We start from the raw sequence: 14,328 nt of genomic DNA on the forward strand, positions 1-14,328 counted from the left end.
TTAGTTCTTAATAAAAATAAAACAAAACAAAATAAAAACTTATAATAATATATTTAATTTTTTATTACTTATAGATAATATAAGGCCTCTAGCTGTTTACTATGATTTTTACCTACTTAGAGCGATAGACCTCCTAACTCTACGCCTCCTAATAATACATATAGCCTTTAATTATATAATTATAACTCTCCTAACCTTAGCTACACTTATATATATATAATTTTACTATCTTTAACTTTATTTCAATAATAATATAGTTTATAATTACTTAATTACTTAATTACTATAAACTACTAAACTATTAACCTATCCTCTCTCTTATATATTACTTATGCTACCTTTAAATACTATCCCTATTACTTCTTCGCTATTTACTATTAGTTTTCTTATTTAATTAGGCTAGCTAACACCTTTACAGCTATACTATTATTAGTAACGCTCTCTCTATTTAGCGTAAAGTATACTTACTAATAAGCTTTACTAGGTCTAAGCTTAGGCTACCTCTACCTTAGTATTATAGAGGGTTTATATAAAGAAAGGCTACTTTTTAAAGTAGCTAGAAATATATATAGCTTCTATATAGAGGTATTTAGGGCTATCGTTTATTACTTTAATTATAGTATAAAGAGGGTCCCCTCTAAAAGTATTTATAAAAGCTTTAGCTATAGCTACTTTAATAATATACTACTAATTAGTAAAAAAGTACTTATTAAATTTAAAAGCTTTATTTATTATATAGATATTATTCTATATAGTGATACTCTTAGCTATTCTTTTATAGAAGGGTGTACTTTATAAGGGATTAGCGTTCTTATATATCTTTTATAGTGTGGATATAGTGAAGCTTTAGGATTTATTATAGGTTATAGGATAAGGAAGAGGAAGAGGAAGAGGGATAAGTATAAAGCTTTATACTAGTAGAGTTTTTATACTTCTAGTTATAAGAACCTCTTCTAATAACCTCTTTAGTTAAAGAGTTATCTCTTTTATAGTAGTATTTATAGTACCTTATTAGAAGGTTTAGTAAAGCTATTACTAGGTTATAAGAGCCTTAGTAACCCTTTTAGCCTTAATATAATTAGCCTTACTATATATAGTGCTACTAGCCTTACGCTATATAGCTAGCGCTATTACTATTCTACTAGTTTATTTAGCTAAGGTGTGCGTTTAACTTTATAACGTTTAGAGGGTTTACTTATTAGTAGGAATATATAGGGTTTTTATACTATTTTCCTTAATTAGTAGAGGGTATAAGTTAAAGTACTTATATAGTATTTCTAGAATTATGCTTGCGTATAGGGTGAATTTTATTATAGTCTTTTTATAGAGGGGCTACGTTATAACTATAAACTTAATAGATAATATAAATAATAATATGATTTTTATAAGTATATAGTATTTTTATATGATTAAAGCTAATAGAAAACAAATAATTAATATAAAATTATCTTTTATTAATAAAGCTACTATAGTTTCTAAAATAATAATTATTATTATATTAAAATTTAGAGAGAACTCTAACTATTTAAAAAACAAATTAAAAAAAAACATATATAAAAAAATAAAACAAATTTAAAGTTAAAAAAGTATATAAAAAAAAGGTTTAAAGTTTTAAAATATAAATAAAAAATCTTATTATTATTAATTATTTTAAGTATATATTAATAAATAAGTTAAAGATTACTATTTAAAAAGAGAGGTATAATAATAAAATAATAATAAACTAATTGATATAAAGGATTATTTAAAATATAATAATAAATAAAAATTTTACTTTTAATTTATAAATTTATAAAATAATATAAATAGCTTAAATTAACTAAATAATATAAAAAACTATATATCTATAAATATAAAGTTTTAAATATACTAATAAAGTAATTTAAATATAAAAAATATAATTAAAATTAGTATTAATTAAATAAAGAAAACTATAAAAAAGACCTATTTAAAGAATAATTATATATATATATATACTTTAAGGACTAAAGTTTTAGAGAGAGAAGGAATTATAAAGCTTCTTAAATAGGATTATTAATAAATATTTAGTAAAACTTTAGCTAATTAAAACTTTAACTTTAATAATAAAATCTCTATTTCTTAAGAACTTAAAAGAAGTAAACTATAATTAATATATTAAATTAATCTCTATTATAACTTCTAAACCTTTTTTTAGTTAAAGCTTCTAGCTTATTATTTTATAAATATAGCTAAAGCTTAATAATAGCTTAAACTTATACTTAAAAGTATAAACTTAATACTATAACTCTTTATATAATTAAAAAGGTTCTTATAATTATAATATAAAAACGTAACTATTACTTTAAATAAAGTTTTAAGCTTATTCTTTATATCTCTATATATATATAATAATTATAATATATTCCCCTCTTATTATAATTATATATTAACTAAATAAAGTAATACTAAATAACTTAATCTATAAAACTAAAACTAATAAAATTAAAAACTTTAAGTATAGTAACTTTATTTATATTAATAAAAAAACTTTATTTAAATTTACTTAGAAGTACTTACTTAAGATAGCTAATAAGTATAAGATATTAAAATTATATAGTTTTAAAGTTAATACAGAAATAGTTAAAACTACTAATAATAATTCTAATACTTATAATTACTTTATAGATTTCTTTAAAATAGTTAAAATAGTTTAAAAGCTTAATAAGTTAAGAAAAGTAAATATATTAAGAGTATAGCTAATAGTAATAAGCGTCTATATTAAAACTATATAATAAAGTAGAAGTTATTATCTAAATAGTATAATAGTATTAAGGCCTTAAAGCTTTTATACTTAATAGAGCAGCCTTTAGCTGTTTATTATAATTTTTACTTACTTAGAGCAATAGACCTCTTAACTCTACGCCTCTTAATAATATATACAGCCTTTAGTTATATAATTATAACTCTTTTAACCTTAGCTACACTTATATATATACGTTATACTAAATAACTTTAATATTTTTAACTTCACTTTAGTAATAATATAGTTTATAATTACTTAATTACTTAATTATTATAAACTATTAAACTATTAACCTATCTTCTCTCTTATATATTACTTATACTATTAATACTATCCTTATTACTACTTTACTATCTACTATTAGCAGCTATACTATTATTAGTAATATTCTCTCTCTTTATTATAAAGTATACTTATTATATTAGAAGGTTTAAAGGTACTTCCCCTTCTATTTAATCTATACTAGAGGGCTTAAGGCCCTAATACTCTATACTAATACTTAATACTAGGCTACGCGCTACTAAGAAACCCTTTATAGGAAGAAAACTCAGGCTGCAAGCGCAGTACATAATAAAGTAGATAATACGCACATATAATACTATATAATAATTAGCTAGAGGCTGTTAGTACCCTACTATATATATAGGTCCCTTAAGAGAAGGACCTACTTTTGCAGCAGGTCCTTAACTAATTAGAAGAGAGGAAAAGGGGTTCCTATAAAAAAGTATACTTATTATATTTATATATTACTTTACTTTTATTAGTATTTAAAGCTAGTTTATAGTCTAAAAGCTTTATATAAGCTTTATATCCTCTAAAGTAAATATAACGCTAGTACTATAATAAAAAAATATTATATATTCCTCTTTTTTAAAAAAATACTATATATTCTTTATTAAGAAGATATAATATTTTTTCCTAAAGCATTTTAAGCTTATTTAAATATAAAAACTATTTATAAGTAGACCTCTATCTGCTATTCTTACTATCATTTAAAGTACACATATCATATGCTCTTATTTTAAGCATCCGTGGTCTGCCAGTTTTACTGATCAGCCTACTTACCCCTCACCCTAATCTACATGTGGATAGGCTTTGAGTAGGTGGCCATAGCAGCCTCCTTGAAGGCCTCAGCAAGAGTGGGATGGGCATGGCAGGTACGTGCGATATCCTCACTGGACGCTCCATACTCAAGTGCCAGCGTAGCCTCCGCAATCATCTCGCCCGCATTAGGCCCAACGATGTGCACTCCAAGGAGCCTGTCGGTTTCAGGGTCGGCAAGCATCTTGACCATGCCCTCAGTGTCCATGTTGGTCTTGGCGCGAGAGTTGGCACTGAATGGGAAGGAACCGACCCGGTAAGGGATGTTCTGGGACTTCAGATCCTGCTCGCTCTGACCGACCCAGGCAACCTCGGGATACGTGTACATGACGGAAGGGATGACACCATAGTTGACGTGACCGTAGCCCTTCTTGATGTACTCGACCACGGCAACAGCCTCTTCCTCAGCCTTGTGCGCAAGCATGGGCCCGAAGGTTGCGTCGCCCACACAGCGGATGTGGGGCATCTTGGTGCGGTATTCGGAATCGATGATGACGCGTCCTCGCTCATCCACCTCCAGGCCGATGTTCTCGAGGCCAAGACCTCCGGTGTAAGGCCTACGGCCAATGGCGACAAGGACGACTTCAGCGTCAATCTAGAACTAACGTTAGAACCATCTCGCTATTCGCATCCCGAAAAGAGGTACGTACGGTCTCGGGCTTGCCACCTTTGGCAGCGTCAACCTCCAATTTCACATTGTCGCCGCTCTTGTCACCGCCCACGACTTTGGTGCTGGTCTTGAAGTTGATACCCTGCTTCTTCAAGATCTTCTGAGTGCTCTTTGAGATCTCGGCGTCCATTCCGGGGCCACCGATCTGGTTGAGAAACTCGACAACTGTGACCTTGCTTCCCAGTCGGGACCACACAGAAGCCATCTCCAAACCAATAATGCCACCTCCAATAACGACAAGAGACTCGGGTATCTTTTCCAGGGCAAGCGCGCCGGTGCTGGTGACCACACGCTTTTCATCAATCTCCAAGCCGGGGAAGGGAGTCGCCTCACTTCCAGTGGCAATCAGGATATTCTTTCCGCGAACCGACGTCTCGCCGCCGTCATTCAGGTCGACCTTGATCTCGTTCTCGTTGACGAAAGAGCCAGAGCCCTTGATGTACTCAACACCGTTTTTCTTGAAGAGGAACTCGACGCCCTTGGTGAGGCCACCAACTGCAGTGTCCTTGGCCTTCATGAACTGCTCCAAGTTCAACTTGACGTCGGCGACGTCGATTCCGCGGTTTTTGGTGTCGTGCTTGATGGTATGGTAGAGGTGAGAGTTGTTGAGAAGTGCTTTGGAGGGAATGCAGCCGACGTTAAGACAGGTTCCGCCGAGGGTGCCGCGCTTCTCAATGCAGGCGACCTAAAGACAATCTCAGTCAGTCGCACTGCTAACCGGATATCTTGACTGCGCAGCGCGCAACGCGGGTTACCTTCATGCCCTCTTGGCCAGCCTTGATAGCAGCGACATAGCCAGCGACACCGCCACCAATGATGACCAGATCCTTCTCTTCTGTAGGCGCAAAGACGTCAGCTGATGTCATCTTTGGCGCACCGTTATGTTCCTTTCCAGGAGATCGTTCAGGCATAGGATTCTTCACCCACCAGAGGCAGAGGCGTAGGCTCGACTCCATCTTGAAAGCTGAGAGGGCACAACGGCGGGCAGACTAGTGGAAGACAGTGTGAGCGTCATGAACCGTGACATGAGTGATGCAGGCACACGGCGAAGTCGGAGAAGAGAGGAAGCCTCACGAGGTGTGTTTCCTGAATGCCGACTTGGCCGCGGTACGGGGTATCAATCGAGTGGACAGCATGGCGGTAGCAGAGACGGGATGGCGAATCGGCGATCAATTGAAAGGAGCTCAGAAGGAAACGAACGGGAGGGGGAGGTGCAAGAGGGAAGGAAAGAAATTGTTGCGGCACTTGTTCCCTAAGGTGTGTGGATAAGTGGGATAGTTGAATTGACGGGACGGCTCAGTCTAATGTTGGGCAAGCTTCGGATCGAATTGGAGCTTCCCTCATCAATCATGGGACGGGGGTGATGAATTTTACGTCTGCCGGGGCGGGCACGTCCAGTACCTAGCCTGCATCCAGTCTCCAGCGGTTGGGTTTGCAGGGATGGAGGTCGCGCATATACGTGTTAAGCGCATAACCCCGATATCCCCTTGCTGAACTATGCAATCTAGAGGCCGCTGCTCCCAACGTTCTCCTCCATTCCGTATCATACGCCTCCGTCATCTCCCGCGTCCAGGCGATCTTAGCCGCAACCCGCCCGGCTACCCTTCCGTCCATACCTACTTCGGCGTCTGTCACGGATACGGCGCCGATTCCCCGGCTAAAGGACGAGAATTACCATGAAGCCTGATCATGTCAGCAACAGCCTGGAACATGCTGGCACCAGCCCATGGGCTTGCCATACGGAGGTCCAGGCCACATCTTTGATCTGCAGCAATTTGCTTGTTGCTAGAAGAGCATTGCCGCCGTTGGACGTTACTGGTAGGGTTCACCAAATGCTTCTTTTTTTTCGGGAACACATCGCGGGACTGGATACACCACCACGCGACCTATGCTACGCTGCCGTATCAATATGCGATTGTTGCACACGCTCATACGGAAGTCACGTCCACTCGCCCGCCTTCTGAGGCTTGATATTTGACGTCTTTTCTTCTTGTTTTTCTTCCCTGGTTCTTCTATCTACCTGTGATCATCGTTTGTAGGCCTTCGTAAAAGCACTTCGGCAGCCTTGCAAGCCAATTTCACCCTCCTGGCGTCTTTCTTGCCGTCAACAAGATCTGTATCTCGCACCTTTTCCCGCAAGAAGTACGCAATGCTTCGAGCGAGCTCGGGCGCCAGCCCGCTGCTAAACGGCACCCCGAGAGCCTGCTCTAGAGTCTTGTCTTTGGCCCGACTGCACTCTTGAAGCACAGTGATGAGCAACACTTCGACGAAAAGACTTGTCGTGTCCTTTACGTAGGCAAGATTCAGGGCTTTGAGAACACCGAGACTCACAGAACCATCAGCAACTAGGCTGCCCATCATCTTGGCTGTGTTGATAAGCCTGCGATCGTCCGTGGCCTCCTCATCCTCATCCTCTGGTTCCTGCCCGAATAACGGCTCGCCGAGCCGTCGAAAAAGGGTCCATATTGTGTCTTGGAACGCGTACTTGATGCGCGAGTCACCACAGAACTTCTTAGCTACAAGGGTGTAGTAAGGGTTGTAGTGCTGCTGCGCTCCAGAGCATTGGGTGAGCACATTCGGCACCTCGCGTTTATTGTACTTGTTGAGTTTGAGCTTCAGAATGCGCATGTATGCGTCCTGATAGTCAGCTGCCGCAACGAGGGCAACGAAAATCGCGCGCCGAACATCCGTATTCATGCCTTGCTCTCGTGCAAGCTGTGCATAGTCGAGGGTTATGAGATCGTCGGCATCGGCGACCACAAGATCGTCACCCTCGTCAGTAAAGTCATGGCCGTCGTCCGTATTCTTCGTGAAACCTCGAGTATTCTGGACGTCCGCCTCTGAAGGTCCTACGCCAGCCCAGCTGGCTCCCACAAGCCACCATTTGCCGGTCTTATCCGCATTTTCAATATCCCGTAAGCCAATTCGTAATGGTTCCGTGGCCTTCAGCTTTTGAGTATCAAGTGAACCCAGAACCTTTTTCATGCGTGTGACATGGTCGTTGAGAATGACCAAGTCCTGTGTGCCGGCCTTCAGTTTGTTGTTCTTGAGGTCGCTGATAGTCTCGATCATGAATTTCGTCCGGACCGTGACGTTACTCTCCCCAATCTTAGCGACTGCAGGACGCATCAGGCTGACAATGTCTTTGAGGGCCAACGGGTCATCTTTTCGCAATTGGGGCCCAGCTACGCGAACGACCCGGAGCAAGAGCTCGGCGTTAAGCTCTGAGAGGTCGCCCAGTAGAAGCCGCACAATGTCGAACATAAGATTGCTGCCAATCACGCGAAAAATGTACGTCTCCGCGAGGACTGTAATCAAATTGGATGTCTCTTTTGTGGGAACCTGTTGCTGGCTAGCGGCGGTCGTCGCCTTCTTCCTCTCTTGTTGAAACCGCTCCACCGATGTCGTCAGAAAGTGTGCCGCAAAGTCAATGCCGATGACCTTATAAAGAGCAGCGACAAAACCAGCGGACAGAACTAAAACGGTGTCGGGTTTGCTTGTGGGGTCGCAAATCTGAGCCATCAGTAGTTCCGTCAAAATGCTGTTCGTATGGCCTCTCGGATAATCACGGTAGACTTTCTCAATCTCACCGACAATCGATACCAAGTTTGCTTCTGCAACTCTGTTGACGGGACCCTGCAACTTTCTGCGAATCTGGGCCTCGAGGTTGGTGTCGCCTCCCACTCTGGCTCGCATTGATGGCGGTATGTACTTTGAGGACTGTGTGCCAGCAGCGACTGGTGGCAAATATGGATTTTCCCTGACCCGTCTAGGAGCTGTTGGCATCTCCTCCGAATCCGAACCGAAACCAACAAAAGATTGCTGGTCACCCAAGTCGTCATCGTTGACGCCTTCCGCATCGTCATCATTAATATCCTCGTCACTCTCCTCTGCTGAATCGCTCAAATCATCGTCCTCCGATGGCTCGTCGCCTTGGTCGAAGACTCTGTCATCTTCACCGCTTTCTGCAGCATATGCCGCATCGTTTCGAGATCGGTTCGCGTTCCTCCGCTTTTGCGCAAGCCATTGCTTGTATTCACTGGTCTGCTTCGCTTCCTCGTCCTCGCCGCTGCCGTTGCTTAAATCGCCAAGCAGGTCCACCAACCCGTCATCTTTAAAGGCCTGGGGCAGTGATTTCCGACCCTTTCTAAGACCCAACTTTCGTTCAAGTTGCTCAATCTCAGCATTGTCTTGGGCTAGCCGGTCACGAACGGCACGCGACGGTTGTTTCATGGCGGGCTGTTCGCCCTTGACATCGTCGGCATACTCGGGAAAGCTCCTCTTGCGCTTCTTGGAGGCAGACAGCGGCGAGGCGCGCGGTTCTATCATCTGTAGGTGGCTGTCGGCGCGACGGTCTGTGTCGTTCAAACCACCAGCGTCGTCATCGTCATCGTCATCCTCATTATCTGGCCCCCGTGCATGGTGGCGTTTGGTTAAATGCGAATCCTGTAAAAATAGGGATTGGCGCTGCTTCTTGGACTGTCTTTCAGATTTGCGACGGTCCTTCCTGTTCTGATCTTGGCTTTTCCACCGCCCGCGAGATCGAGAGGCACTGGGCCCGCCCGGAGCCCCAATCTCTTGGAGGAGCTTCGGCGGCAAAGAAAGCTGCTTGGGAGGCATTGTCGGGGAGGGTTTACAGGATTGAGGCCAATCACCAGATTGGGTCCCTTAAGTAAGACGACGAGGGACGCCAAGATCGAGTGCAAAGGTAGAGGCGGCAGGAAAAGCGAAAAGATATGTGATAATTCTGACTTTCTTTTCAAAGTCTTCATGAAGCGTCGCCTGTTGGAACTTTTCTATGGAGCACGGACCCGGTGGAGACTGGCGACGTGAACACTGCAAAGGAATGACAGGGATGCGGCCAGCGCTAACCTTAAAGCACCTAGCCCCAGGTATCAAGGCGCAAATCCAGGGCTGGGCGCACGGGGTCCTTGACCAGATCAATTTGGCGGGGCATTTGATATGCTCAACGACGTCTCTCTTTCTTGCGGACCCAAGGTTGATGAGAACGCAACATCCAACAAGCGGCCTGCAGACTGGATCATGGCTCGTCATTTGAGCCACGACGAAGTATGTGTCTCGGCTTCTTTTTTTTTTCTTCGTCTTCTTCTTTTTCATAACTTGTCTTCACCCGCATCACGCGCAGGCTGAGCTGACCGAGTTAGTTCTTCGACAAGCTAGCCGACCTTTTCGAGCAGCGCAAGAGCAAAGGCCATGGCTCCATCTTCCTCGTTCAGAAGCGACGTATGCAAATGAGCCCGGGACAGGAGAGTACAATTGCACTAACATCGGCGTCCTTAGTCTCCTACGGACAAGATGTTCCCGCTGCGACAGATACCGATCCGTTTCCGGACTTAAACCCAACGAAACCCTTACCCGTGCTTGTCCGCGCCTCCAACGGCAAATCCAAAATACACCGAGATGCAAAGATTAAATTGTCGACTGTTGTGGAGGTTGATGCCTTGGACGCCTTCTACGCTCGATATGCCGACCTGTGCAAGAGCGGGATGACTGCTCTCAAGCCCAGGGACAGAAGCAAGAAGAAGGCAAAGGCCCGAAGAAAGAAGGGAGGAGCGCCAACAGTTACTGCGTCCTAATGAATCACGTACGACTTTAGAGCAACATTCAATAGCCCGGGCAAGGAGCCCCACGAACTGTTTGCGCAACATAGCCATCGGGTGAAAATCGAGCTGGAGACGATCAGGAAGAAAATGGAGGAAGGTCAGACCGGACAGGACTGACTGCGAACCCGAATCCCTCTCACTGTTCTGACGGCCTTGGTTTTCTTTTCTTTTTTTGGCTGCAATTCTCCAGCTGACGATGGGATGTAAGCGAGCATGTTTTACAGACCATTTACTGAAGGGTATTCATCCCGGGATTGCTACCATGCAGATATACATCCAGACGCAGATAGCCCCCGCGTGTTCGGCCAGATGTTGGGAACGAACCGGAAGGCCATATTCTTGTGTAAAGCAGATGGCAGATCCTACGAGTCCAACTCCGCGTCTTCATGCCCCACAGCGCTATTTGCCTGATGAACAAGTGCTGTAGTCACCGGGCAATGCTCCATATCCAGAGCAGAAATAAGCGTCATCATCAAATGCTTCCAGTGCCTCCCTGACTCGTGTACATGCTCCGCACTCACTTCGCCCTGGCCTTTTTGGATTTCCTACATACATACACAAGCTCTCTGGACATCGGGATGTTGGGTCGCTGCTTTCACAACTTGCTAGTTTCTTGCGGCTCACCCATCTCGCGCCACAGGTTGGGCATTTGTGTAGATGAAGCTCGCACATTTGCTCTTTGTTTTTGGGTACGCAATACTGATAGGTCCAATGCTGTGGATATCATGCAAAAGCTTAACCTCTTGCATTGTGGCAATGTCGGGCTTATATGTGAGATTGAGTCGTGGGCAGGCTGGCGAAACGAGAATCGCGGTTAGCACACTCCCTTGCTGCAAGAAGGCCGTGAAGCTGATCGGAAGTGCCGATGGAATGAATATGCAACCAGCCAGCCGGCGTTCCTGTGGATGTGACGCACCGAGTGATGACTAGAGGTGCGTCAAGTAGTCTCTTGGGTAGCAAACTGCAGGAAACTGACCGACAGGAATGATCTAGAAGGAAAACATCCACAGTGTGACGACGACCCGGAAGGCTGGTGTAAATCTATTGCTGCGGGTAATCTTCAAACAAGAGGGTTCCCGAGAACCGAGCACATCTCAATTCAGCTTGTGCATTGAGTATCGTCTTACGGCCCCTGACAACTTGAGCAGCGGATTGCTACAAACGAGGTTGACCCAGAGTCAACGATTGCTGATGGGACGTTATCGTCCCCTGCCTGTGTTGCAATATCTGAAGCAATCACCGGCTGAACATTATCGCCCTCTACCTGGTGATCTCAAACAACCATCGTCACATGCATAGTTTATGTGCTATTCGAAGTAAATTGCAGGTAAGGGGCCCTGAACAGGCTATCTGCTTTTTGGTGGGAAAGCCTCGGCCTCTGCAGAACTAGACTCCCACGAACGTCCGTAATTAGTATCAAGACGAAGTTGGGCCAGCACACCAAAGCAGCTGGACTGACATCCATGTAGTCCGAGAGACCCATCCTAGCTAACGAACCACATTATATGAGATGTCGTGTAGAATACGACCGACACCTTCAATGCTCGACCAGCCATGCACACCAAAGCCCAGCCCCCATGGAAAACCTGATGGATCGGAATGACGATTTTTTTTTTCGTCGCAGCGCAAGTGAAAAAACAATTTAATATGAATGTGCAGACTGCGATTGAGAGTGGGTACAAGAACAATTTGCCGGCAGTGTGGTATAGAAATGTGCCGTTTTGGGTGGTCTATCGACCGATATCGCGAACCTAGACACGAAATTGTGTCGAACTTATTCGGCAAGTTACATGATCTGGTCTTGCGTCAACCCAGCATGCGCGTCAGTCTCCATGCTATCTCCGCCACCAGCCGCATTGAGATAGCGGACGAAGCTCAGGCCCAAAGGACGGCCACCGTACTGATAACCCTGGAATTTGGCAATCGCGGTTTCTGCAGTGTCTGCAGAGTCAAACCGCACAACGCCAGTACCACGCGAGCGCCCGCTGGGCTCGTACTGGATCTCGGCCTGTTCAACCTTTCCGATAGTAGTGAATAGCTCTACGAGATCCTCGTTGCTGGTGGACCAAGGCAACTGTCAACTATTAGCACCGACATCTCAACGAATTCACAACGATTCGTCAACTCACGTTGCGGACATAGATCGTCTCGCCGCGATCGGTTCCGGCAGTAGCGAAGTCGGTAAATGGGTTGGGAGGGACGGAAGTTGCGTTGCCGGCATCGAAGCCCCCTCCACCACCACCGCCTCCTCCTGAGAAGCCGCCACGGCCATAGCCGCCGCCGCCGCCGCCGAAGCCGCCACGGCCACCGAATCCACCGCGGCCGTAAGCACCACCGAAACCGCCGCGCATACCGCCGAAACCGCCACGACCGCCAAAACCCATGGGGCCACCCGCACCGGCGAACCTGTCCTCACGAACTTCGAGAAGACGACCCTGCCAGTCATAGCCATTGAACTGCTGGATAGCAGTGCGGGCATCGTCAGGGTTCTCGAATACTACTATCCCTGATCCCTTTGGACGGCCATCAGGCCCAAGATGAACATCGGCACGAATGACGACTCCGTTACGAGCTTTTTTCAAAGTGTAAGTTAATGACCATGAGTAATGGGAGCAAGGCTGCGTTGTAATCACGAACTCACCAGCTTGTCTGAAGAGGTCCTTGAGGTCTTGCCAGCCAACAGTGTAGGGGAGCTGTGATATTCGTTAGTTGACAAATGGCGACATTCCGAGCCTGGATCGGAATGGGAACAAACGTTGGCCACGTAAATCTGTCGGCTACCACCAGCGTTGTAGCCGCCACCGCCACCGCCACCGCCGCCGCCGAAACCGCCAGGGTTCATACCGCCTCCGCCAAAACCGCCGCGGTTAGCTGTGGCGCCGATGAAGCGAGGCTCAGCCTCGCGATCCTGCAGTTTTTTGGTCAGCCCGGATTTCGCTTCGTCAATAGCAGTGCTACCAGTCATGACTTACTTCTCGAACATAGACAAGTCTGCCCATGAGGTTCTGGTTACTGAGCGTTGCCACAGCGTTCTGGGCTTGCTCCCTCGTCGCATATTCCACAATTCTGCATGTTTTGTCAGCGTCGCGAGCCCGCAGAGATAATTTATGAACGAGCTTACCCGCATCCCTACATAGACCCGTGGACACACGTCCCGACCCGTCAATCCAACAATTCCATCAATAACCAGAGGGAAGAGACCACAAAAGAAAACCAGCCATAGACTACGTGTAGACGCCCACCTTCGACATTCCGTTTGGAAGTAATAGCACGTCGGCGAAGAGAACTTCTCCGGCTAGGAAAGGCAGTTAGTCCAGTTCAACGAGCAACACAAGACCACAGTCACATCTTTGAAGAAACACAGTGTCTTGTTGGTGCAGAAACAGATGGGAGGGGAGGGTGCTCACCTTGTCGCATGAAGTCCTTGAGGTGATGCCATTTGACATCGTAGGAAAGATTGCCGACGTAGACGCGTCGGTCCTGTTGCGAAGTCTCCCTAATGTTGCTCATCATTTGCTCTCTAGCAGCTGCGCGCTCCTCGTAGGATCGATGTTGAGGCGCCCCTCCGTACCCAGTGCTAGATCCTCCAGACGGGACTCCGGTGCCAGTCATGGGTGACCGATCTCTTCTTCCACGGTACTCGTCTCTACTGCGGGATCGACTCCGCGGGGAAAATGAGCGACGTCTTGAGGCGCGATTGGGGCTGCGTGAACGTCCGCGTCGAGGGGATCGAGATCGCTCCCGCTGGCGAGTGTTAGCGCTATGTGCCGCCATCTAGTACAGCGTGTCGATAGCAGCGTGATGCTTGGACAGGCAGAACTGGATGAAGGAAATGGGGAGGGGAGATGCTTCGGTAACAGAAACGTGGCGGGATATGGAAAGTGAGATAGGGTGAGGAAGGGAGGCGCCAGAGGTGGCTCAGAACGAAGGAATGGATGGGGCGAGTGGGTTTAGACGACAAGGTAGAGTTGGAAGGTGCATCGAGAGCTCCTGCACCGCCGTAGCCAAAGTCAACCTTCAAAGCTCCATCTCGTCGTCTCTGTACGCATCGGTTCATGCTGTAGGAAAGAACCGCAAACCAGAAGCGGAGGTAGGCTTTGGCAGAAGCGCCGAGGGGTAAAACAGCCAAGCGCGAGGTAGAGCAGGTGGGCAGGCAGGTAGATGAGCAG

The 14,328-nt window shown here is 45.1% G+C and overlaps 4 protein-coding genes across 4 annotated transcripts; 1 reads left to right on the plus strand and 3 right to left on the minus strand.

The window, feature by feature from the left end:
- Positions 1-3,842: 3,842 nt before the first annotated feature.
- CGCS363_v006901 (Dihydrolipoyl dehydrogenase) lies at positions 3,843-5,491 on the minus strand (the record flags this gene model as incomplete). The annotated part of the gene is made up of 3 exons (XM_036638750.1): positions 3,843-4,460; positions 4,516-5,220; positions 5,291-5,491. The coding sequence occupies 3 exons, from the start codon at positions 5,489-5,491 to the stop codon at positions 3,843-3,845; spliced, it is 1,524 nt and encodes a 507-aa protein (XP_036495651.1).
- Positions 5,492-6,551: 1,060 nt separating this feature from the next.
- sgd1 (Suppressor of glycerol defect protein 1) lies at positions 6,552-9,155 on the minus strand (the record flags this gene model as incomplete). Its single annotated transcript, XM_036638751.1, has 1 exon — positions 6,552-9,155. One exon carries the CDS (start codon positions 9,153-9,155, stop codon positions 6,552-6,554), a length of 2,604 nt encoding a protein of 867 aa, XP_036495654.1.
- A 342-nt stretch (positions 9,156-9,497) lies between these two features.
- srp14 (Signal recognition particle subunit srp14) lies at positions 9,498-10,132 on the plus strand (the record flags this gene model as incomplete). The annotated part of the gene is made up of 3 exons (XM_036638752.1): positions 9,498-9,605; positions 9,701-9,779; positions 9,837-10,132. 3 exons carry the CDS (start codon positions 9,498-9,500, stop codon positions 10,130-10,132), a joined length of 483 nt encoding a protein of 160 aa, XP_036495653.1.
- A 1,813-nt stretch (positions 10,133-11,945) lies between these two features.
- Positions 11,946-13,771, minus strand: CGCS363_v006904 (putative RNA-binding protein; the record flags this gene model as incomplete). Its single annotated transcript, XM_036638753.1, has 7 exons — positions 11,946-12,233; positions 12,289-12,731; positions 12,801-12,852; positions 12,915-13,067; positions 13,132-13,225; positions 13,388-13,454; positions 13,567-13,771. The coding sequence occupies 7 exons, from the start codon at positions 13,769-13,771 to the stop codon at positions 11,946-11,948; spliced, it is 1,302 nt and encodes a 433-aa protein (XP_036495656.1).
- Between the last annotated feature and the right edge of the window lie 557 nt (positions 13,772-14,328).

The sequence above is a fragment of the Colletotrichum siamense genome (assembly GCF_013390195.1).
Source record: "Colletotrichum siamense strain Cg363 chromosome Unknown KSG_Cg363_contig04, whole genome shotgun sequence".
Lineage (NCBI taxonomy): Eukaryota > Fungi > Ascomycota > Sordariomycetes > Glomerellales > Glomerellaceae > Colletotrichum > Colletotrichum siamense.